The sequence below is a fragment of the Microcaecilia unicolor genome, chromosome 3 (assembly GCF_901765095.1).
Source record: "Microcaecilia unicolor chromosome 3, aMicUni1.1, whole genome shotgun sequence".
Classification (NCBI taxonomy): domain Eukaryota; kingdom Metazoa; phylum Chordata; class Amphibia; order Gymnophiona; family Siphonopidae; genus Microcaecilia; species Microcaecilia unicolor.
The window spans coordinates 84,946,779-84,972,822 of NC_044033.1; the positions used below are offsets into that span (position 1 = coordinate 84,946,779).

General features: G+C 45.8%; 1 protein-coding gene across 6 annotated transcripts in view; it reads right to left on the reverse strand.

Annotated features, from left to right (window-relative positions):
- CLIP4 (CAP-Gly domain containing linker protein family member 4) overlaps positions 1-26,044 on the reverse strand; it is a 168,181-nt gene that overhangs the window by 50,001 nt on the left and 92,136 nt on the right. For all 6 annotated transcript variants that reach the window (XM_030196127.1, XM_030196123.1, XM_030196125.1 and 3 more), the window contains one exon: positions 7,390-7,525. In XM_030196127.1, coding sequence (XP_030051987.1) covers positions 7,390-7,525 — 136 coding nt within the window. The remainder of the gene's footprint in view (positions 1-7,389; positions 7,526-26,044) is intronic.

The window sequence follows — 26,044 nt, forward strand, 5'->3', positions numbered from 1 at the left end:
CAGCTGCTGAGTGCCTAGATATTCAGTGTTTGTACGTTATGAAATAACCAACTTCCGCAAACTACTGAAGACCCATCTCTTCAACAAGACATATCACAAAGATCAACACATGTATCCAGAACTGTCTTATAATGTTTCCTTGTTATATCACTATTATGCCTTATCATTATCATGTAACCCCAAATCCTTCTGTAATACCAAATGTCTATTCTCTTCTTATTTCCACTATTCATGATGTATTGTAAGCCACATTGAGCCTGCAAAGAGGTGGGAAAATGTGGGATACAAATGCAACAAATAAATAAATAATTAAATAAATAGATAGGAGCCAGCACCGATGATCCAGGTTTAATTCAGCCAGCATCTAGTTAGACAGTGTTCAGTTAGAAGGAGGTCTACAGGTGTTGAAGCTCTGTCCAAAAACAGGAAGGAGAAGTGATAGTTTATAAATTCATAAAGGGATACGTCAGTAAGAAGATGGTACGAGTTAGTGTATCTAGGTTAAGTACTTGTTACCACACTGAGGACATGTTATGTGTGTGAACTACAAAAAATGTACACCCCAGAAATAAAGGTTACACCTGTAAACTAGAGTTTAAGTCTGATAACATGAGACTACAAAGCAAAGTTACTAACCTGTAGCAGATGTTCTCTGAGGACAGAACACATATTAACACGTGAGTGACATCATCCAATGCAGCCTGGCACAGACTCTATACAGTGTTCTATTTCCACAAGCTTTTGGCAGCTCTGACCATACATGCACATGTACCTTCCTGCACGCTTCACTCTCACAGGACCAGGCACTTGAATACAAAAGTTCAGAGAATACAGCTCCTAGGAGAGGTGGGAGGGAATATTGAAATGTGTCCTGCTATGCTAGGAGAACATCTGCTACAGGTGAGTAACTGTTTTCTGAGGACAAGCAGGCAGTTATATTACCACATGTGAGAATCCCTAGCTACCAGGCACACTGAAAACAAAGAACATACGATTGGGACTTGCAACAGGCAAAGCCGCCTAGAAACCAATTAAATTAAAACTGTTAGAACAGTGCTATTATGTAGGTGTAGCCAGAAGCAGAACAAAAACGGGCCTAGGAGGGTGGAAATGGATTCTAGACACCAAACAAATTCTGCAGAAATGTCTGACTGAACCAACTTTCACATCAGAAATTCTGCTCTAGGCAGTAGTGAGATAGATGTGTGGACTTAAGACAACTTTGCAGCTTTGCAAATCTCCTCAGTGAAGTCTGACCTTAAGTGAGCCACTTTATTTATTTAAAATTGTATATACCGCATAATCCCAATGTTCTCAGTAGTTTACAATTGAAACATACATAAAATCAACAAAAACAACCATATACAAACACAAAAACAATCTAAATCTTAACAAGAAGGCTTCTCATATGTAAAATCCCCAATATCAGTTAAAACTATCATCTGCGCCATATACTATGAAGCATTTTCAATTCTCATTTAAACTTTGCACCCTCTTGAATCTTTCTAAGCTTCAAAGGTAGATCATTCCATAACCCTGGCCCAACTACATAAAAAATAGTATTTCTGTAGTCATTTAACTTTATCACCCTGAATGATGGTACTTCCACTGATGTAGCCATGGCTTTGACATTGTGAAGAGTCATGGCCCTCCAGAGTCAGCCCAGCCTGGGCATAAATGAAGGTAGATGCAATCTGCTAGCCAACTGGATCAAGTATGTTTACCAATGGCTGCCCCTATACTGTTTAGGTCAAAATAAACAAAAAGCTGAGTGGACTGTATGGGTTTTAGTCTGCTCCAGATAGAAGGCCAAAGTTCTCTCACAGTCCAAGATGTACTGTGTGCTTTCACCAGGATGGACATGAGGCTTCGGGAAGAATGTTGGCAGGGCAATTATCTAGTTAAGATGGAACTACAACACAACCTTAGGAGGACTACTCTGTTATGATGAAACTTCATGTAATGCAGATAAGCTATTAGAGCCTGAAGCTCACTGACCCTGCATAGTGAAGTGATAACTACAAAAAAACAAAAGCTTCCAGGTCAGGAACTTTAGGTGGCAAGTGTCCAGCTAATCAAAAGAAGCTTTCGTCAGCTCAGTGAGGATGACGTTGAGGTTCCATCTGGATCTAGTCCTTGGTGGCGTACAGGGCATACTGCGAGAGGTGGTGGTGTTGGGTCCCCTGGGAAACAGTGATCATAACATGATCAAGTTTGAGCTACTATCTGGGATGAATTCACAAAGGAAATCTACTGTAGCTGCATTTAATTTTCGAAAGGGCGATTATAATAAAATGAGGAAAATGGTTAAAAGAAGCTAAAAGGATCGGCTGCAAAGGTTAGGACACTAAATCAGGCACTGTCGTTATTCAAAAATACTATCTTGGAAGCCCAGCGCAGAGGCATTTCATGAATTTGTAAATATGGAAAGAAGAGAAAACGATAGCCAGCATGATAAAAGGTGAAGTAAAAGAGGCTATTACTGCCAAAAAAAAAGTCCTTCAAAGAATGGAAAAAGGACCCAGATGGAGAAAATGAGAAGAACATAAGCACTGGCAAGTCAGATGCAAAACATTAGTAAAGGCTAAAAGAGAATATGAAGAGAAACTTGCCTCATAGGCTAAAACTCAAAGTAAAAACATTTTCAGGTACATCAGAAGCAGAAAGCCTGTGAGGGAATCCATGGGACCATTAGATCACAAAGGAGCAAAAGGGGCACTCAAGGAGGACAAGGTCATAGTGGAGAAACTGAATGAATTCTTTGCTTCAGTCTTTATGGAAGAAGATATAAGAGATCTGCCTGTACCAGAAATGGTTTTCAAGAGTGATGATGCGTAGGAACTGAAATAAATCTCGGTGAACCTGGAAATGTATCGACCCAAATCAACAACTTAAAACAGTAAATCACCTGGACTGGATGGCATACATCCAAGCGTATTCAAATAACTCAAGCATGAAACTGATGATCTGCTGTTAGTAATATGTAGCCTGTCGTTAAAATTGTCCGTAGTACCTAAAGATTGGAGGGTGGCCAAAGTGACACCGATTTTTTTAAAGGGTTCCAGGGTGATCTGGGAAATTGCAGACTGGTAAACCTGACATCAGTGTCGGGCAAAAGAGTGGAAACTATTAAAAAGAATAAAATTCCGGAACACACAGATAAACATGGTTTAATGGGACAGAGTCAGCATGAGTTCAACTAAGGGAAGTCTTGCCTCACCAATTTCTCTGAAGACGTGAATAAACATGTGGATAAAAGTCAGCTGGTTGATGTGGAGGGGCATTTTCGAACAGGGACAACCATCTCTAAGGGCGCCCAACTCTAAGGAAGGTGCTGCGAAGGGGCGGGGCAACGCGTATTATCGAAACAAGATGGACACCCATCTTTCGTTTCGATAATACGGTCATGGACACCCAAAACTTGACATTTAGGTCGACCTTAGAGATGATCGTCCTTGGTTTTCGGCAATAATGGAAACCAAAGACATCTATCTCAAAAACGTCCAAATGCAAGCCCTTTGGTCGTGGGAGGAGCAAGCATTTGTAGTGCACTGGTCCCCCTCACATGCCAGGGGACCAACCGGGCACCCTAGGGGGCACTGCAGTGGACTTCAGAAATTGCTCCCAGGTGAATACCTCCCTTACCTTGGGTGCTGAGCCCTCCAACCCCCCCCCCCCCCAGGTCCGCCTGCCTGAAGTACACTGCTGCGATGGATCTGAGTATGGCATTTGAGGCTGGCATAGAGGCTGGCAAAAAAGTATTTTTAAACTTGTTTTTTATGGTGGGAGGGGGTTAGTGACCACTGGGGGAGTAAGGGGAGGTCATTCCCGATTCCTTCCGGTGGTCATCTGGTCAGTTGGGGCACCTTCTGAGGCTCGGTCGTGAAAAAAAAATGGACCAAGTAAAGTCGGCCAAATGCTCGTCAGGGACGTCCTTCTTTTTTCTATTATCAGCTGAGGACGACCATCTCCTAATCAGGCCCCAGTCCCGCCTTCGCTACGCCTCCGACACGCCCCCATGAACTCTGGTCGTCCCCGTGACGGAAACCAGTCGAGGGTGTCAAAAAATCGGCTTTCGATTATGCCGATTTGGACGCCTTGCGAGAATGACGCCCATCTCCCAATTTGTGTCGAAAGATGGGATTCCTTCTCTTTCGAATATAAGCGTGATAGTTTATCTAGATTTTCAGAAAGCTTTTTATAAAGTTCCTCATGAGGGACTCCTGAGAAAATTAAAGAGTCATGGGATAGGAGGCAATGTTCTGCTGTGGATTAAGAATTGGTTTGGACAAAAAACAGAGGGTAGGGTTAAATGGGCATTTCTTATAATGGAGGAGGGTGAACAGTAGAGTGCTGCAGGGATCAGTACTGAGACCGGTGCTATTTAACATATTTATAAATGATATGGAAATCAGAACGAGTGAGATGATTAAATTCACAGATGACACAAAACTATTCAAGGTTGTTAAAACAAGTGCGGACTGTGAAATATTGCAGGGAGACTTCAGGAAATTGGAAGACTGGGCATTCAAAAGGCAGATGAAATTTAATGTGGACAAATGCAAGGTGATGCACATTGGAAACAATAATCCAAATCATAGTTACCTGATGCTAGGATCCACCTTGGGGGTCATCAACCAAGAAAAAGATCTAGGTGTCATTGTAGATAATATGCTGAAATCTGGCCATAAAAGCAAACAGGATGCTAGGAATTACTAAGAAAGGGATGATGAATAAAACCAAAAATACTATAATGCCACTCAGGGCCACCTACTGAGCCGGGTTTGGGGCAGGACTACTGCCCCCCCAGGACACCGTCCACCCAGGATGCCACTGCTGCCATCTCTTCCCCCCCCCCCCCCCCCCCCCGAACGCTGCATAGCCAGGATAGATTAGGGTGGTTGGAGCCTAAAGTGGGGGGCACATTTTGCCCCACTTCCCTGTCCCCCCCGCTGCAACTCCACATACCTTGGCTGGAGGGAAACCCCAAGCCCCGCCAGCAGAAGCCTTCCTTCCAGCGCTGTTCTCCGCCACATTGCAAGCCCAGTGCGGTTCCTACTCCTCACATCGCAAATGCTCAGTTTCATCAAAACCGAGCATGTGCAATGTGAGCAGAAGCAAGGCAGGCAATGCGGCAGAGAACAGCACTGGAGGAAAGGCTTCTGCTGGAGGGGCGTAGGGACCCCCACCAGCGAAACCAGGGGCTCCAAATCCAACTGTGTCTGCTCCTCCCTGGCCTCTAAGGGGGCTCGGTGCCGGGGTCTATCTCTCTTCTGCTCCTGTCCTGTCAGGAGCGCGACCCCAGCGCCGGGCCCCCCTTGGAGGCCGAGCCCAGGGGAATTCCCCCCCTCCCCGGCCTTGATGCTTCTGTATTGCTCTACGGTGCGACTTCACCTTGAGTACTGCATTCAGTTCTGGACGCCGTATCTCAAAAAAAGATATAACGGATTTAGAAAAGGTTCAAAGAAGAGTGACCAAAATGATAAAGGGGATGGAACTCCTCTAATATGAGGAAAGGCTAAAGAGGTTAGGGCTCTTTGGCTTGGAAAAGAGACAGTTGAGGGGATATATGATTAGGGTCTACAAAATCTGAATGCTGTAGAACAAGTAGAAGTAAATTGATTGTTTTACTCATTTCAAAAGTAGAAAGACTAGGGGACACTCAAGGAAGTTACATGGAAATACATTTAAAACAAATAGGAGGAAATATTTTTCACTCAACAAAAAGTTCAGCTCTGCAACTCTTTGCTGGAGAATGTAGAAACAGCGGTTAGCGCATCTGGGTTTTAAAAAAAGGTTTGGACAAGTTTCTGGAGGAAAAGTCCATAGTTTGTCATATAGACAGACATGGGAAGCAACTGCTTTGCCCTGGGATTTGTAGCATGGAGTGTTGCCATGATTTGGGTTTCTGCTAGGTACTTGTGACCTGGCTTAGCCAATATTGGAAACAGGATACTGGGATAGATGGACCATTGGTCTGAGCAAGTATAGCTACTTTTATGTTCTTATAACCTGTACAGTCCATGCAGTCTGCCCAACAAGATAAACTCATAGCATAAGGTATGATGTGATACTACCTACATATGTATACTTGATCTTGATTTGCCCTGCCAATTTCAGGGCACAGACCGTAGAAGTATGCCTGGCACTGGCCTTGTTCTCCAACTTCTGAAGTTGTCATTGAAGCCTAACTCCTGCCCATCCAAATCTGGGCACAGACCGCAGAAGTCTGCCCAGCACTGGCTTTGTTCTCCAGCTACTACAGGAGGACGAATTACTGAAAGAGATATTCCCAGCTCCACCTATGCTGGCCTTCCGACAACCACCTAATCTGAAACAAAAATGAGTGAAAACAAAGCTCCCAGTTGAAACTGAAAAGGAGAATGGCACACATCCCTGAAATATATCAAGCTGCAAACTGTGCCAACACATATCACAGGAAATCACAGTCACTCACTTGGGAAAGACATTCAGCATAAGGGAATCCTACACATCTTCATCTTTAAAAGTAATGTATAATATTCAATGCAAAAACTGTGAAGAAGGATGCTATGCTAGAGAGACAGGCCAAATGCTTAAAACCCTCAATCAGCACCACATTAAACACTACAGTGCTAACCAGGATGACATATCTGTAGGATAGCATTTTGCCAAACCAGAGCACTGCATGAATACCTTTATGATGAGAATACTAAAGAAAATTTCAAAACCACCCAGGAATGTGAAACCTTTTAAGTTAAAATGATAAAATATTTTGACACCCACCAGACAGGACAAAGATCTGGGTTTCCTATCACATTATAAACCATAACATTATACTGCTTTGTCACCCTCTGATCATCCATCCATCTCTCCCTGTTTCTCACCCCACCCTCCATCAACTACTACATTTCCCTATGACACTGTCATTGGAATGCATTTTTGTTTCACATATATGTTCTGATATATGTCATCAATTACACATTTCTGAATTTCTGATCTGAAGAAGGGGGGGAGTTACCTTTGAAAGCTAATCAAAAAATATATTACCTTACTGGACTATCATCTTATTTTCTTTGTTTTATTTCTATTTATTACCTTAAAAAGTGGACTAATATGGCAACCCTACCACTTTACCAAATAGTGAAACTGTGAAGTTAGGAAGAGAAGGCAGCTGAGCCTGGGATACGAGCAACTACTCAGAGAACTGCGTTCCAGGATGTTCCCCCAGAAATTAAGCCCTGAATGTCTCATTTCATGACAACTTTCTGAGATTAAAATAAATTAAAACCAATTAAGAGTTAAAAAAAAGCTTTTCCTACAGAATTCTATACCTGTGTTTTTGTTTTTACAAGATGCATTTGTAGATAGATTAATGATACAAGAATTATGTAGAAATAAAGATTATACCATATTTTGGTGCACACTTGAAATACTGAACACCTCCAACGCTTCCATCATTCTTTCCTTCTGGTTCATCCAGTTCTACCCCAGCCCACTGTCCACTGGCAAACTCTGTTGTATTGCAAAATCTTAAAGTACCAACCTAATGAAAAACAAAAAATATTTTGGATAAAAATAAAGTTGTGGTTCTTTTTTTTTATGCTCACTTAGGGGGGCTTTTACTAAGCCACGGTAGCGTGTTTGGCTCGTGGTAGAAATCAGGCTGGCAGTAAATGCCGAGATGCCTATTATAATCCTACTATTAAAAAAGGCCCGTTTCTGACACAAATGAAACGGGCACTAGCAAGGTTTTCCTCGGAGTGTGTATGTTTGAGAGAGTGTGTGTGAGAGTGACTGTGTGTGAGAGAGAGAGTGAATGTGTGTGTGTGACAGAGAGAGAGAGAGAGAGTGAGTGTGGGTGCGAGTGTGTCTGTGAGAGAGTGTGTGTGTGAGAATGAGAGTGTGTGCGAGTGCGTATGTGAGCCACAGTGAGTATGAGTGTGTTTCACACAGATACAGTGTGTGTGAGAGAGTGTTTGTATGAAACAGATAGAGTGTGAGAGAGTATGTGTGCGATACACAGACTTTCTTTGACAGCGAGAGTGTATGAGATTGAGTGTTTGAGAGTGACTCATTTTTAGGTATAACTTGTCTGGAATGTTTTTACGTTTGGGGAGCGTGCCAGGTGCCCTTGACCTGGATTGGCCACTGTCGGTGACAGGATGCTGGGCTAGATGGACCTTTGGTCTTTCCCAGTATGGCACTACTTATGTACTTATGTACTTATGACTGTGTGACACATAGAGAGTGAATATGATACAGTGTGAGACATAGAGTGTCTCACACTGTAGACAGTGTATGAGAGTGAGAGAGACACTGTGTGTGTGCCAGAGATACCTCCCCCCTCCCTCTGTGTGGTCGCAGGACTCCCTCCCCCTCCCTCTCTGTGGTCATAGGACCCCTCCCCCTCCCTATCTGGTTCCCCTCCCCCCTCCTCTCAGGTCTCCCTCCCCCCCCTTTCAGGTCTCAGGACCCCCCTCCGTCTCTGGTCTCAGGACCCCTCCCCCTCCCAGGTCTCTGGACCCCCTCCCCTCTGGCCTCAGGACCCCTTCCCCCTCTGTTTTCTCAGGCCCCACCCTTGCCACCTTCACCGCCACGCCCCCCCCTGAGGTCACAGCCGCTCACCCCTTCACCCCCCCCAGGGTGCCACCGCTCCTCCCCTCCACCCCCCCCCCAAGGTCGCCGCAGCCACTGCTCCCCCCTCCACCCCCCCCCCCCGAGGTCGCCACCGCTCCCCCCCCCCTCCGTCCAACGTCAGCTCAGCTGCCATTTCCGGCCACTGCTGCTTCTCCTGTCGAGCAGTAGCGGCCGGTACAAAAAGAAAAAAACAAATTGAACCTGCAAAGATGCTTTTAAAAAGGAAGCGGGGCACCACAGGCAGCCATCGGCTGTCAGCTCTGCATCTGCTCCTCCTCTCACCTCTCACGTCACTGCCCCTGGTGTAGAACCCCGGAGGAGCGCAGCGACGTGAGAGGTGAGAGGAGGAGCGGATGCAGAGCTGACAGCCGATGGCTGCCTGCAGTGCCCCGCTTCCTTTTTGAAAGCATTTTTGCAGGTTTAAGTTGTTTTTTTTTGTTTTTGTAACGGCTGCTGCTGCTCAACAGGAGAAGCAGTAGCGGCCGGAAATGGCAGCTGAGCTGATGTCGGACGGAGGGGGGGAGCGGCGGCGACCTGGGGGGGGGGTGGAGGGAGGAGCAGTGGCTGCGGTGACCTCGGGGGGTGGGTGGAGGGGGATCAGTGGCAACCTGGGGGGGATGGAGGGGTGAGGGGCGGCGACCTCGGGGGGGGGGGGGGCTTGGAGAAGGGCTGAAACTGCGCCTCCAGCGTTCCGAACGCTGCTGTGTTTTGATTGGGCACTTTCGCTACTGACGCACCTGGAACTGGGAGGCGTCAACAGAAGCACGAATGTCTCAAGGCTTGTGTCCACGCAGTCAGCTTCAGAACGTTGGAGGTGGGTTTTATTATATAGGATGGTAGTCTCGGCATTTACTGCCAGCTGATTTCTAATGTGAGCCAAAAACACTACCACAGCTTACTAAAAGATCCCCTTAAATCTCACCAAATTCTAAAATTTGAAATATACAGTATTTTGAAATGGGATCAAAAAACGTTTCTTTGCCACATCCCGCCTCCTTCTGACATAATTTTCTGCTTCTTCAACGGCAGGAAGCAGCAAAGTGCAGGCTCTAGGCTTGGGCAGATGGCCTATGTGAATCGCTGCCAGTACAGGTGACCTAGACAGAGGCAGACTCCGGGGGGGTGGGGTGGGAGGGGGAGGAAGAGGGTCAGATACAGGGGGAGTGCCAAACCCAGGGCCGGAGGGGAAGGAGAGAAAGATGGAAAAAATGTCAGGCCTCTTTTCTTAAGGTAAGACAACAGGTTACCTCAATTCATCCCCACTACAACATAAGTGTGAGAAAAGAGGCCAAGAATCCTCGGTATCCATGGTTGAGCTCTGTGGCTCAGACTGGCAGTGATTAATCATTAGACAGGAAGGAGGTGGGAAGGGAAGAAAGGAGAGATGTTGGACCAGGCAGAGGGGAGAGCCAGTTACTGGATTAATGGGAGGGAGGGGGAAGTCAAAGAGATGAAAAGATGTTGGACAGTGGTTTGATGGGAGGGAAGAGGAGAGATTTTGGACCAAATGGAGGGAGAATTAACAGACAATGGAGAGAGGGCAGAAAAAGGCAAGAATAAGGGGATGGGATTTGATACACCACTTTTCTGTGATTACAATCAAAGCAGTTTAAATCTATCTATCTATATATATATCTATATCATGATATAGATATATACTGTAAATATATAGATATTATTTTGTACCATATTCAATTTGAAAGTTGAAAATTTAGTTTCTCAGAACTGAAAAAAATTTAGCTTTTTTTAAATATTTATGTTTATTGATTTTCAACAGATATACAAAAAGACACAGTAGCAGCAATTAAGAGGAGAAATAACAGCAAGAATAATAAGAACTGTTATACATACTGTTATTATTAACTCGATTTTAGAAAGATAATCATCAAGGATTTTCCATTTACAGAGCCTGGATGGCGCGTCTAAAGAATGGAAGTCATTGATTGCTCATACTTTTTGTAAAGTAATGTCTAGTTCCACCACATGTATATATTGATGACCGAGTTATCCTTCCAGTGTGAAATGATTAATTTTAATACCTTAGAGGCCCTTTATTAAGCCGCGTAAGTGCCTTCGTGTGCCCAATGCGCGTCAACTACGAGTTACAAGCCGGCTATCGTATGGCCCTTGCGGTATTTTCATTTTTGGTGCACATCCGAAAAATATTTTTTATTTTCTGGAGCACATTTGATGCACGTAGGTCATTACTGACCAGTTACCACATGAGACTTTACCGCTAGGTCAATGGTTGGCCGCACGTCCATTTTCGGCAAAAATTTTAAAAAGGCATTTTTTTTTTTTTTACAGGCGCACTAAAAAATGATTCTGTGAGCGCCCAAAACATGCGTCTACACTATCGCAGACCAAAAGGACCCCAACAGGCTCATTTTCAAAAGAGAAAGCTGCCCATCTTGCGACACAAATCGGAAGATGGGCGCCCTTCTCACAGAGTCACCCAAATCGGTATAATCGAAAGCCAATTTTGGGCGTCCCCAACTGCTTTCCGTCGCGGGGATGACCAAAGTTAACGGGGGCGTGTCTGAGGCATAGCAAAGGCAGGACTTGGGCGTGCCTAACACATGGGTGTCCTCGACCCATAATGGAAAAAAAAAGGGCGTCCCTGACGAGCACTTGGACGACTTTACATGGTCCTGTTTTTCTTACGACCAAGGCACAAAAAGGTGCCCGGAACTGACCAGATGACAATCGGAGAGAATCGGTGATCACCTCCCCTTAGTCCCTCAGTGGTCACTAACCCCCTCCTACCCTCAAAAAACATCTTTAAAAATATTTGTACCAGCCACTATGCCAGCCTCAAAGGTCATACTCAGGTCCATCACAGCAGTATGCAGGTCCCTTGAGCAGTTTTAGTGGGTGCAGTGCACTTCAGGCAGGCGGACCCAGGCCCATCCCCCCTACCTGTTACACTTGTGGTGGTAAATGGGAGCCCTCCAAAACCCACTGTACTCACATCTAGGTGCCCCCCTTCACCCCTCAGGGCTATGGTAGTGGTGTACAGTTGTGGGTAGTGGGTTTGGGGGGGCTCAGCACACAAGGTAAGCGAGCTATGTACCTGGGAGCAATTTGTGAAGTCCACTGCAGTGCCCCCTAGGGAGCCCGGTTGGTGTCCTGGCATGTCAGGGGGACCAGTGCACTACGAATGCTGGTTCCTCCCACAACCAAAATGCTTGCATTTGGTCGTTTCTGAGATGGGCATCCTTGGTTTCCATTATCGCCGAAAATCAGAAACGACCAAGTCTAGGGATGACCATCTCTAAGGACGACCTAAATGTCAAGATTTGAGCGTCCCCGACTGTATTATCGAAACGAAAGATGGACGTCCATCTTGTTTCGATTATACGGATTTCCCGCCCCTCCACCGGGACTATTTTCGAGGACGTCCTCAGCAGAACTTGGGCATCCCTTTCGATTATGCCCCTCCAAGTGATTTAAAAAGTCAAATAGAAAGTATCTATTTACTGTTACGTTGAAAAGAAATCGAAGCTTGTCACAAAACGCATAGCACCCACATGGGGTTAACCATGCAGCCACCTGGAGGGTCTGTCCCCAGCACTATTTAGGGCCCACCTGGGCATGTGCTCTATACTGCACCCTCCTCCCACCGACTGGGTCTCGCTTGCCTCTGGGAGAGTCTCCCAATCTCAAGTCATTCCCTGGTGATTTCTAGGATACTGAGGCCACACTCCCAGGAGTCCCACAGTTCCTAGAAAGCACTCACAGACCCAAAACACAAACCATCAAGATTCTTAGTCAGTCTAAGACATCAGAGCTAATAAACTAATGGGTTTATAATCACAGAAATAGAACAGTGAATGATATAAAACAGGTGGAAAAATAACAAGCAACAATAGGTAACTGAATAAGGATCAATAATAGAACTATCTAAACACTGTCACTACCTAGGTAGCACCTGGGGAATTTCAGGAAAATACTGCTCACAGATCTTGAACAGGGCACAAAGGCAGAGATGTTTATCCTCTGCACTCCCTATCTGAGACTGGGGAAAATCCAGTACCACCTGGCTGGATTTGAACTCCAGGGCCAATCAGAGCCCAGAGCATCAACTTTGAAAGTATTTGGCCAATGGCACTGCAGGTGGCCCTCTCGCAGGGCTTAAACTGAAAATAGTAACATAGTAGATGACGGCAGAGAAAGACCTGTACGGTCCATCCAGTCTGCCCAACAAGATAAACTCATACGTGCTACTTTATGTGTATACCTGACTTTGATTTGTATCTGCCATTTTTAGGGTACAGACTGTAGAAGTCTGCCTAGCACTAGCCCCGCCTCCCACCACCGGCTCTGCCACCCAATCTCCGCTAATCCTTCTGAACAGGATTCCTTTATGTTTATCCCACGCATTTTTGAATTCCTTTACCATTTTCATCTCCACCACCTCCCGCGGGAGGGCATTCCAAGTATCCACCACTCTTTCCGTGAAAAAATACTTCCTGACATTTTTCTTGAGTCTGCCTCCCTTCAATCTCACTTCATGTCCTCTAGTTCTACCGCCTTCCCATCTACGGAAATGGTTTGTTTGCGGATTAATACCTTTCAAATATTTGAACGTCTGTATCATATCACCCCTGTTTCTCCTTTCCTCCAGGGTATACATGTTCAGGTCAGCAAGTCTCTCCTCATACGTCTTGTAACGCAAATCCCATACCATTTTTGTAGCTTTTCATTGCACCGCTTCAATTCTTTTTACATCTTTAGCAAGATACGGCCTCCAAAACTGAACACAATACTCCAAGTGGGGCCTCACCAACGACTTATAAAGGGGCATTAAAACCTCCTTCCTTCTGCTGGTCACACCTCTCTCTATACAGCCTAGCAACCTTCTAGCTACGGCCACCGCCTTGTCACACTGTTTCGTCGCCTTCAGAGCCTCAGATACTATCACCCCAAGATCCCTCTCCCCGTCCGTACATATCAGACTCTCACCGCCTAACACATACGTCTCCTGTGGATTTCTACACCCTAAGTGCATCACTTTGCATTTCTTCGCATTGAATTTTAATTGCCAAACTTTAGACCATTCTTCTAGCTTCCGCTGATCCTTTCTCATGTTTTCCACTCCCTCCCGGGTGTCCACTGTGTTACAAATCTTAGTATCTTCCGCAAAAAGGCAAACTTTACCTTCTAACCCTTCGGAAATGTCACTCACAAATATATTGACCAGTATCGGCCCCAGCACCGATCCCTGAGGCGCTCCACCGCTGCTTTTCTGCAACGGCTTTAAAAACAGAAAACAAACACCACCTGCTGGCCAAACAAGAGAAATACACTACATGGAAACATTAATACAATTCACAGGCTTGAAAACCCCTTGTTTCTTCACAAAGCTGATTTCCATGGGATATATTTAATATGTAAAGGAGCTTGGAACTGAAGAATGCCATAAATTCTGGACCAAATATCAGACCAGAATATTTTTAAATTAGGGCAATCAAATATGAGATGTATCACTCACTACCAATGTACCTATGGCTGAGTGACAGGACCAGCATAGACCAGACAAACTTGAACCTAATAGTTTACATTTTTGTGGGGTCCACAGAGCCCTGTGATACAGGAAATACATAGATTGAGTCACTGATGCTGATAAAGAGGTTGTAGTCCCATGCAGCCATATGTTGTTCCATTCTGATTCTGAAATAGATTCACCAATGTCTGTCTCCCAAACTTGTTCGGTACTGCGACATGAATAAATATGAGAAGCTTGAAATGTTTTGTAGAAAACAGAAGCTCGATTTGAAATTGAGCAAAGACCAATGACGAAGTAATATACATGTCTGGTGAATTTAGCATGAGCAATATCCTAAGTGGTAGATTTGATGGCATGTTATAATTGTAACCAGTGAAGAAATTGAGATGTTGGGATATTATAATCCTATCTCAGTTGAGCACATGTTTTCAGTTCACTATCTTCTATCAATTGGGTGAGATACCATATCTTACAGTTTCTTCATATGGACCAATTAACAGTTTCTTTGGGACTCCACTTCCCTAGTTGTAAAGGTTTAAAATACAAACTAGTTCATGCGACCTACTTTTCCTACATTTGCACGCAGATGTGGAATACATTACCACTTGACGTAAAAAATATTCACGACCTTATCAACTTTCGAAAATCACTAAAGACCTACCTTTTTAACAAGACTTACCATAATAATCAATAACAGGAACTCCAACACATCATTACTTACTAGAGAATCTGTTTTTTTTTTATTTATCGAATTGTTTAATCTGTCTATTTTCTGATTTATTGCATTGACTATACCCATTATGTTACACTTGTTCTTTATGTAACCAATTGTTTTATCTACTCTTGATTGGTGATTGTCAGGATGTATTATTGTAAGCCACACTGAGTCTGCAAATAGGTGGGAAAATGTGGGATACAAATGCAACAAATAAATAAATAAACTAGAATGGACGTATTGTTTCATATAACATCTGTTAGAGAGTCTGGAGTTTTAGGTAAAGCATTTGCCAATTTCTGAAAAGTTCTATTGGTAGCAACGGATACATAAAAACATGATGGCTTATGTTGAAGGCATAAAGGGGAGGCATTAGCCAGGACATGTAGAGGATAAGGCTTATTTAACAAATTTTCTACTTTAAGCCAAATAGGAAGATTGATGGAGTCATTACAATTGTACCAATATCCCTCAGACAGTATGAAGGAATTGTGATATGGACTAAAATTGGGGAAGTTCACATCTCCTTTATCATTAGGGAGTTTACATATTTTGGATGAAATCTGAGAGGGTTTGGAGTTTCAAAAAAAATGTATGAGAATCCTATCAATAATCTTAAAGAAAGAATCAGGAAGGGAAATAGGTAACATGCAAAGAAAATTGTTTATTCTAGGAGCAAAGGTCATTTTTATAGATTTGAGTCTACCCCACCAACTGAGGTATAAAGTGGACCACTTGGTAACAGTAAATTGTAAGGACTGTATTAATAATTCTGTTTTTTATTTTGGATATAGTTTCCTGGATGGAATGACAAATGTAAACCAATAATTGGAACAATATTACTGGAAATGAGGAAACAATCTATTCTCAAATGTGAATTATGGAGAATAAAATAAAAGATAAAGTCTTTGGTATTAGGGTGCAGTAACCTCCATGTATCATGTAGTTCTAGGGCTTGCATAATATTTTGTAAAGCTGATCTATTTCTAAATGATGGTGTTGAACAACTGGATTGTCAATCTAAAATACGGTTTAAAGTCAAGTTGAAATCTCCACCAATGATGAAAGGGATTTTAGCAAAAGGTGTGAGAGTCTCCGCTAAGTGTGTACAAAATCATGGGTTGTCAGAGTTAGGTGCATATATGCAGCACAACAATATATGCATATTGTCTATTTTTGTTTCTATATACGATCACTGTCCCTCAGTGTCTGAAGAAGAGGCTACAATAGATAAAGACAAGGACGATTTTACAAATATTGCTGTATCATTCTTTTTCCCCAAATCAGAAGAAAAGGAACCTAAGGTGTATTTTGGATGTTTTAGTAAATGAATGAATTTGGAATTTAGGTGTGTTTCTTGTAGTAAAATGACATCTGGAGAGAGTTTAACTATATGTGACAAAAATGTATGTCTTTTCATTGGATTATTAAGGCCCTTAATGTTCAGGGAGATAATGTTCAGCGAGTTAGCCATAACTAAACCAAGAAAAATATGCCATCCTATAAAACAATCTTATCTCCTTTATGATATGACTGTATCAATAAGTAATAACTGTCAATATAGTTGGAAAAACCCTGTACTATAATCATGACCTCGCTAAATGAAATAAACGCAACTGGGTAAACAAAGAACCATGTGTGTGCCTGCATGAGGCCGAGCTGGGGACTAGAGAGAAGCTTCCCGCGGATGAAAATAACCCATAAAGAACAGAAAAATTAATGAATATCCAAATAACTTTACAAACTTAGCACCTGCTATAACATGGTCATCTTAACAATTGAGCATGTAATATTAAAGAAGAAGTATAAATTAAACAACAAATAAATTGAGATTATAAAAGATATCTTGTCTCATTACATAACATTAATACTGTATTAAATGCACTTTGTGTAACTATATATTCAAGTGATCAGATCTCCGCTGAAGTAACAGAAGATGATTCCTCCATGAATGTGAAACCACGCTGCTTCAGGTATTCTTTCAAAGTTTTCAGCTCTTCAAAATATTTAGTATGATTATGTAAAGAGACTTTCATAATCACTGGGGAAAAAAAGTCAATATCGGGCTCTAATACTTTTTAAGTGAGGACAAAGCACTAGAAATTGTTTCCTCCTTGTAATGGTATTTTTATGAAGGTCTGCAAAAATCAGTACTGAGTGACACTCATATTTTAGAGGGGCTTTGGATCTGGCAAGATGTAATATTTGAACTGTGTGTTGATAGCATAACAGTTTTGTGGTGATCAGTTGCACCCTTGTGGAACCTGGGATCTGGAATGATGTCGACCTGTGAGCCACCTCAAACTCTAACGGTAGTGTAAAAGAAAGCTGTAATGAGCGAGTTAACCAACTGATGAGAAATTGAAAAATGTCTGTGCCCTCGCATTTTTCAGGTAAGCCTAAGATTTTATTATTATTCCAGCAGTAGCAGTTAAGATCTTCTACATCCCATTCCAGGTTATGAAGCTGCGACAGTTTAGGTATGGATTGTAGCTGAGCATCATGTGCAGTGAGGCAGCTTTCTGCCTGTTCAAGGCGTGCTGAGTGAGATGAGAGCTGTTGATTAAGGTTGAGAATCTCTTCTTTCAATTCAGATAAAGCTTCTTTGCTATATCTGATCAGGTCTTTTACCCGCAGTAGTTCTTCTATAAGCATGGTCATCGGAAAGGTCCGGTTTGGATTTCCTGGGTGATGGCAGTTTGTGTTTGGAACACTTAACGCCTTGATTTGAAGACTACAAATCTTGCTTATTATGTTTGGAGAAAATCATTTTGGATGAAACAAAAGAGAAATGATGGGTTCTAATAGTATGATGAAGATATTAGGAAGCAGAGCTCAATCTCTAAGCTTCCATCTTGCTTGGAGCTTGTGGGCACCCCCCTTTCTCAAAATTTAGCTTTTTAAAGAAAAATGTAGAGCTAGGTGTAAAAATATATGTTTAATGCTATTCTGTTCTATCCTAAAAAGCACTTGGCTTCTTAATTTGGAATCTGCATTGAATCTCACAATATTTGCAGAATAGAATACCAACTGTAAAATAATGTGACTTCCCCAGAGTCACAAGGAGCTGTAGTGGGAATCAAACTATTACAGATGAAGAGATGTTGGACTGTGGCTTAGTGGGAGGGAAGGAGGGAAAGAAAGAAGAGAGGAGAACGGGGCATGAGAAAGGACAGCAAGAGTGGAGGGAGCAGAGAGTAAGAATGGGAAAAGGGGATGATTAAGGGAAATTTGCAAGAGAAGGAAGATGGATGGTGGACATATAGGTAGATTCTACCTGGCAGATTGATAGAAGAAATGTGAAATGGATAGGAAACCCTGGAAAGATTTTTTTAAAAAGAGAGAAAAGCTTAAGAGACACTGGGACCAAAGAAATTGGAAAAATACAATGCTCAGACAGCAAAGATAGAAAAAGAGTATTTTATTCTGTATTTATTAATTGGTACATGTCAACTTTGGAAAATGTGCATCTCTGATAGCTTGCATTTCAGTTTCTGGACAAAATTAATTTCCAATCCTTCACAGTGAAACAGTGCATCTCAAAAAACAAAAAATATATAGTGAAAATCAAACATTTCATGAATTATGAACGGAGCTATCTGTTTTTCTTGCCAGAGCGGCCCTGCTTGCGACCCCTTTGTTTGATCTGTAATCAGACTGTAGCAGTGATAAAGAGAGGTAATATTAAGAGACACCTGAAACAAAATACAAAGATTTCAATGCTAAATATCCATGAGGATAAAATGGATATTCTCAAAACAGCTCTTGAAAATAGCATGGCTACAATGAAAAAACCACAACAGTTTAACAAAATGCAGCTGAGCCTTTGTAAGATATGGGAACAGTAACGTACATACATGGGGCCACGGGGTCCTGGGCCCCCCCATATTTGCTCTGGGCCCCTGGTTTGGATGGATGAAGGCTTCAGCTGGCGGGGGTTGTGGACCCCTGCCAGCCAAGGTATATATTCAGCGGAGGTGCTTCAGCTGGCGAGAGTTGGGGATCCCCACCAGCCAAGATATGTACAGCAGCAGCACTGGGTGGGGATCGGCGGGGTGGCAGGGCAGCAGACCAAAATGTGCCCCTCCACACTGAGCTCTGGCCCCCTCCCACCTCGAGGTCTGGCTACTCCCCTGTGTGAGAAACAAAAGAAGCCATTCTTCAATGCAAAAGCTGTCAAACAGTACATGTTAGAAGTGTCCCACAAGGCGTACTAATCCCCAGCCCTGGCTGACACCTTGCATCCGATACCTTCGCTCCTGCGCCCGATCTGCTGAACGCCTCTGGAGGAAATCTCGTACCCATACCGACTTCATTCATTACAAATTCATGCTATCCTCCTTCCAGTCCTCCCTATTCCTTGCCAAACAGGACTATTACACCCAATTCACTAATTCTCTCAGCTCCAACCCTCGTCGTCTCTTCGCCACCCTCAAATCCCTCCTCAAAGTGCCCTCCGCTCCCACCCCCACCCCCCTCACTCTCTCCTCAATCACTGGCTGACTACTTCTGCGACAAGGTGCAGAAGATCAACCTCGAATTCACTACCAAGCCACCTCCTCCTCTTCACCCTTTAACTCACTCCCTCAACCAACCAACCCAGGCCTCCTTCTCCTCTTTTCCTGATATCACCGAGGAGGAAACCACCCACCTTCTTTCCTCCTCGAAATGCACCACCTGTTCCTCTGATCCCACCCCACCAACTTACTAAACACCATCTCTCCTACTGTCACCCCCCACCTGTCATATCCTCAACCTCTCTCTCTCCACTGTAACTGTCCCTGACACCTTCAAGCATGCTGAAGTCACACCACTCCTCAAAAAACCATCACTAGACCCTACCTGTCCTTCCAACTACCGCCCCATCTCCCTCCTACCCTTCCTCTCCAAGATACTTGAACGCGCCGTTCACAGCCGCTGCCTTGATTTTCTCTCCTCTCATGCCATCCTCGATCCGCTGCAATCCGGTTTTCGCCCTCTACACTCGACAGAAACGGCACTCACTAAAGTCTGTAATGACCTGTTCCTTGCCAAATCCAAAGGTCACTACTCCATCCTCATCCTCCTCGACCTATCCGCCGCTTTTGACACTGTCAATCATAATCTACTCCTTGCCGCACTATCCTCATTTGGATTCCAGGGCTCTGTCCTCTTCAGGTTCTCCTCTTATCTCTCCCACTGTACCTTCAGAGTACATTCTCATGGATCTTCCTCTACCCCCATCCCGCTCTCTGTTGGTGTTCCTCAGGGATCTGTCCTTGGACCCCGTCTTTTCTCAATCTACACCTCTTCCCTGGGCTCGCTGATCCCATCTCATGGTTTCCAATATCATCTTTATGCTGACGACACCCAGCTTTATCTCTCCACACCTGACATCACTGCGGAAACCCAGGCCAAAGTATCGGCCTGCTTATCCAACATTGCTGCCTGGATGTCCAACCGCCACCTGAAACTGAACATGGCCAAGACCGAACTCATTGTCTTTCCACTCAAACCCACTTCTCCTCTCCCTCCACTCTCTATTTCAGTCGATAACACCCTCATCCTCCCCGTCTCATCTGCCCGCAACCTCGGAGTCATATTCGACTCCTCCCTCTCCTTCTCTGCGCATATCCAGCAGACAGCCAAGACCTGTCGCTTCTTTTTCTATAACATCAGCAAAATTTGCCCTTTCCTCTCTCAGCACACCACCCGTACTCTCATCCACTCTCTCATTACCTCTCACCTTGACTACTGCAACCAACTCCTCACTGGCCTCCCACTTAACCATCTATCCCCCCTTCAATCCGTTCAGAACTCTGCTGCGCGTCTTATCTTCTGCCTAGACCGATATGCTCATATCACCCCTCTCCTCAAGTCACTTCACTGGCTTCCGATCAGGTACCGCATACAATTCAAGCTTCTCTTATTAACCTACAAATGCACTCAATCTGCAGCCCCTCATTACCTCTCTACCCTCATCTCCCCTTACACTCCTACCCGTAACCTCCGCTCACAGGACAAATCCCTCCTCTCAGTACCCTTCTCCACCACCGCCAACTCCAGGCTCCGCCCTTTCTGCCTCACCTCACCCTATGCTTGGAATAAACTCCCTGAGCCCATACGTCAAGGCCACTCCCTGCCCATCTTCAAATCCTTGCTCAAAGCCCACCTCTTCAATGTCGCTTTCGGCACCTAACCATTATTCATCTATTCAGGAAATCTAGACTGCCCCAATTTGATTGACTGCACTTTTTTGTCCTTTAGATTGTAAGCTCCTTCAAGCAGGGACTGTCCTCTGTGTTAAATTGTACAGCGCTGCGTAACCCTGGTAGCGCTTTATAAATGTTAAGTAGTAGTAGTAGAAGTGGCTTCCACGCTCTTTGATTATAAAAAAAAAGTTGTACAAGACTATCGCTGAATTCCTTTCTCAGACAGCATAGCAAGTCACAGAGTTGAAGACTTGCCAGAAAACATGTTCCAACAGCTACTTAACAATCTCAACAACACAAAGGTTTTTGCACTGGTGTGCGAGTCCAGTGATGATACTGATGTTCGAAGTTGTGAGTTTATGTTCGATTTTTTAATAGGAAAGAATTTGTTGAAGATCTGTTGACATTGCTCCCAACGGATAAACAGTCAAGAGGTGAGGCCATTTTTCAAGGCCTCTGAAAAATGTTTGAGGTAATAGGCCTGCAAATTGTTCAAATCATATCAATAAGAACAGACGGTGCTTCTGCTATGACAGGAAAAGAGAGGATTGGTGAAATGTGTGCTGGAATTTCAACAAATACCACGTGGAAAGTGAATGATACATACCTGTAGCAGGTGTTCTCCGAGGACAGCAGGCTGATTGTTCTCACGACTGGGGTGACGTCCGCGGCAGCCCCCACCAACCGGAAGAAGCTTCGCGGGCGGTCCGCACGCAGGGCACGCCCACCGCGCATGCGCGGCCGTCTTCCCGCCCGTGCGCGACCGTTCCCGCCAGTTGAATGACAAGCAAAAAGATGAAACGCAACTCCAAAGGGGAGGAGGGAGGGTAGGTGAGAACAATCAGCCTGCTGTCCTCGGAGAACACCTGCTACAGGTATGTATCATTCACTTTCTCCGAGGACAAGCAGGCTGCTTGTTCTCACGACTGGGGTATCCCTAGCTCTCAGGCTCACTCAAAACAAGAACCCAGGTCAATGGAACCTCGCAACGGCGAGGGCATAACAGAAATTGACCTACGAAGAACAACTAACTGAGAGTGCAGCCTGACCAGAATAAATTCGGGTCCTGGAGGGTGGAGTTGGATTTAAACCCCAAACAGATTCTGCAGCACCGACTGCCCGAACCGACTGTCGCGTCGGGTATCCTGCTGGAGGCAGTAATGTGATGTGAATGTGTGGACAGATGACCACGTCGCAGCCTTGCAGATCTCTTCAATAGTGGCTGACTTCAAGTGGGCCACTGACGCTGCCATGGCTCTAACACTATGAGCCGTGACATGACCCTCAAGAGCCAGCCCAGCCTGGGCGTAAGTGAAGGAAATGCAATCTGCTAGCCAATTGGAGATGGTGCATTTCCCGACAGCGACCCCTAGCCTGTTAGGGTCAAAAGAAACAAACAATTGGGCGGAATGTCTGTGGGGCTGTGTCCGCTCCAAGTAGAAGGCCAATGCTCTCTTGCAGTCCAATGTGTGCAACTGACGTTCAGCAGGGCGGGTATGCGGCCTGGGGAAGAATGTTGGCAAGACAATTGACTGGTTAAGATGGAACTCAGACACCACCTTCGGCAGGAACTTTGGGTGGGTGCGGAGCACTACTCTGTTGTGATGAAATTTGGTATATGGAGCGTGAGCTACTAGGGCTTGAAGCTCACTGACTCTACGAGCTGAAGTAACTGCCACCAAGAAAATGACCTTCCAGGTCAAGTACTTCAGATGGCAGGTATTCAGTGGCTCAAAAGGAGGTTTCATCAGCTGGGTGAGGACGACGTTGAGATCCCATGACACTGTAGGAGGCTTGATAGGGGGCTTTGACAAAAGCAAGCCTCTCATGAATCGGACGACTAAAGGCTCTCCAGAGATGGCTTTACCTTCCACACGATAATGGTAAGCACTAATCGCACTAAGGTGATTCCTTACTGAGTTGGTCTTGAGGCCAGACTCTGATAAGTGCAGAAGGTATTCAAGCAGGTTCTGTGCAGGGCAAGAACGAGGTTCTAGGGCCTTGCTCTCACACCAAACGACAAACCTCCTCCACTTGAAAAAGTAACTCTTTTTAGTGGAATCCTTCCTAGAGGCAAGCAAGACACGGGAGACACCCTCAGACAGACCCAACGCAGTGAAGTCTACGCCCTCAACATCCAGGCCGTGAGAGCCAGGGACTGAAGGTTGGGGTGCAGCAACGCCCCGTCGTTCTGCGAGATGAGAGTCGGAAAACACTCCAATCTCCACGGTTCTTCTGAGGACAACTCCAGAAGAAGAGGGAACCAGATCTGACGGGGCCAAAAGGGCGCTATCAGAATCATGGTGCCGTGGTCTTGCTTGAGCTTCAGTAAGGTCTTCCCCACCAAAGGTATGGGAGGATAAGCATACAGGAGGCCGGTCCCCCAATGGAGGAGAAAGGCATCCGACGCTAGCCTGCCGTGTGCCTGTAGTCTGGAACAGAACAGAGGCAGCTTGTGGTTGGTCTGAGAGGCGAAAAGGTCCACCGAGGGGGTGCCCCACTCTCGGAAGATCTTGCGTACCACTCTGGAATGAAGCGACCACTCGTGCGGTTGCATGACTCTGCTCAGTCTGTCGGCCAGACTGTTGTTTACACCTGCCAGGTATGTGGCTTGGAGGAGCATGCCGAACTGGCAAACCCAACGCCACATCCCGACGGCTTCCTGACACAAGGGGCGAGATCCGGTGCCCCCCTGCTTGTTGGTGTAATACATTGCAACCTGATTGTCTGTCCGAATTTGGATAATTTGGTAGAACAGCCGATCTCTGAAAGCCTTCAGTGCGTTCCAGATCGCTCGGAGCTCCAGGAGGTTGATCTGCAGATCCTTTTCCTGGAGGGACCACAGACCCTGGGTGTGAAGCCCATCGACATGAGCTCCCCACCCCAGGCGAGATGCATCCGTCGTCAGCACTTTCGTGGGCTGCGGAATTTGGAATGGACGTCCCAGGGTCAAATTGGTCCGGATGGTCCACCAGAGCAGTGAAGTGCGGCAGCTGGTGGAGAGGCGGATGACATCTTCTAGATTCCCGGTGGCCTGAAACCACTGGGAAGCTAGGGTCCATTGAGCAGATCTCATGTGAAGACGAGCCATGGGAGTCACATGAACTGTGGAGGCCATATGACCCAGAAGTCTCAACATCTGCCGAGCTGTGACCTGCTGAGACGCTCTGGTCTGCGAAGCCAGGGACAGGAGGTTGTTGGCCCTCGCTTCGGGAAGGAAGGCCCGAGCCGTCTGGGTATTCAGTAGAGCTCCTATGAATTCCAGAGACTGTGTTGGCTGGAGATGGGACTTTGGGTAATTTATCACAAACCCCAGCAGCTCCAGAAGTTGAATAGTGCACTGCATAGACCGGAGGGCTCCTGCCTCCGAGATGCTCTTGACCAGCCAATCGTCGAGATATGGGAACACGTGCACTCCCAGCTTGCGTAGATACGCCGCTACCACCACGAGGCACTTTGTAAACACTTGTGGGGCAGAGGCGAGCCCAAAGGGCAGCACACAATACTGAAAGTGCCGTGCGCCCAGGCGGAATCTGAGATACTGTCTGTGAGCTGGCAGTATCGGGATGTGAGTGTACGCGTCCTTTAAATCCAGGGAACATAGCCAATCGTTTTTCTGAATCATTGGCAGAAGGGTGCCCAAGGAAAGCATCCTGAACTTTTCTTTGACCAGGAATTTGTTCAGGCCTCTCAGGTCTAGGATGGGACGCATCCCCCCTGTTTTCTTTTCCACAAGGAAGTACCTGGAATAGAATCCCTGCCCTTCTTGCCCGGGTGGTACGGGCTCGACCGCATTGGCGCTGAGAAGGGCGGAGAGTTCCTCTGCAAGTACCTGCTTGTGATGGGAGCTGAAGGATTGAGCTCCCGGAGGACAATTTGGTGGCAGGGAGGCCAAATTCAGGGCGTATCCGCACCGCACTATTTGGAGAACCCACTGGTCGGAGGTTATGAGAGGCCACCTTTGGTGAAAAAATTTTAACCTCCCTCCGACCAGCAGATCGTCCGGTACGGACACTTTGAGGGCAGCTATGTTCCCGTGGATCCAGTCAAAAGCCCATCCCCGGCTTTTGCTGTGGAGGCGCAGGGGGCTGCTTAGGCGCACGCTGTTGACGAGAACGAGCACGCTGGGGCTGTCCCTGTGCCTGACGAGGCCTTCGGGCCGGCTGGGTGTACCTACGCTTTGCTAAAGAATAGGGCACAGCCTGCCGGGCCCGGGAAAAACGTCCACCTGCTGAGGTGGATGCTGAAGGCGCCCGGTGGGAGAGCTTGTCGAGGGCGGTTTCCCGCTGATGCAGTTGGTCCACCAGCTGCTCGACCTTCTCACCAAAAATATTATCCCCCCGGCAAGGGACGTCGGCCAGTCTCTGCTGGGTGCGGTTGTCCAGGTCAGAGGCACGCAGCCATGAGAGCCTGCGCATCACTATACCTTGGGCCGCAGCACGAGATGCCACGTCACAGGTGTCATAGATACCCCTGGACAGGAACTTTCTGCACGCCTTCAGCTGCCTGACCGCCTCCTGATAAGGCCTGGACTGCTCTGGCGGGAGCTTATCGACCAGGTCCGCCAGTTGCTTCACATTGTTCCGCATGTGGATGCTTGTATAGAGCTGGTACGACTGGATGCGGGTCACGAGCATGGAGGATTGGTAGGCCTTCCTCCCAAACGAGTCCAGAGTGCGAGACTCCCGCCCCGGGGGCGCCGAGGCGGTATCCCTCGAACTCCGTGCCCTCTTGAGAGCAGAATCCACGACCGCCGAGTCATGGGGCAATTGGGGCCGCATTAACTCTGGGTCCGAGTGGATTCTGTACTGGGACTCTGCTTTCTTGGGAATGATGGGATTAGATAGCGGTCTCATCCAGTTCCGAAGCAGTGTCTCTTTGAGGACATTGTGCAACGGCACCGTGGAGGACTCTCTAGGTGGTGATGGATAGTCGAGGACCTCGAGCATCTCAGCCCTCGGCTCAACCACAGAGACCACGGGGAAGGGAATGCAAATAGACATATCCCTG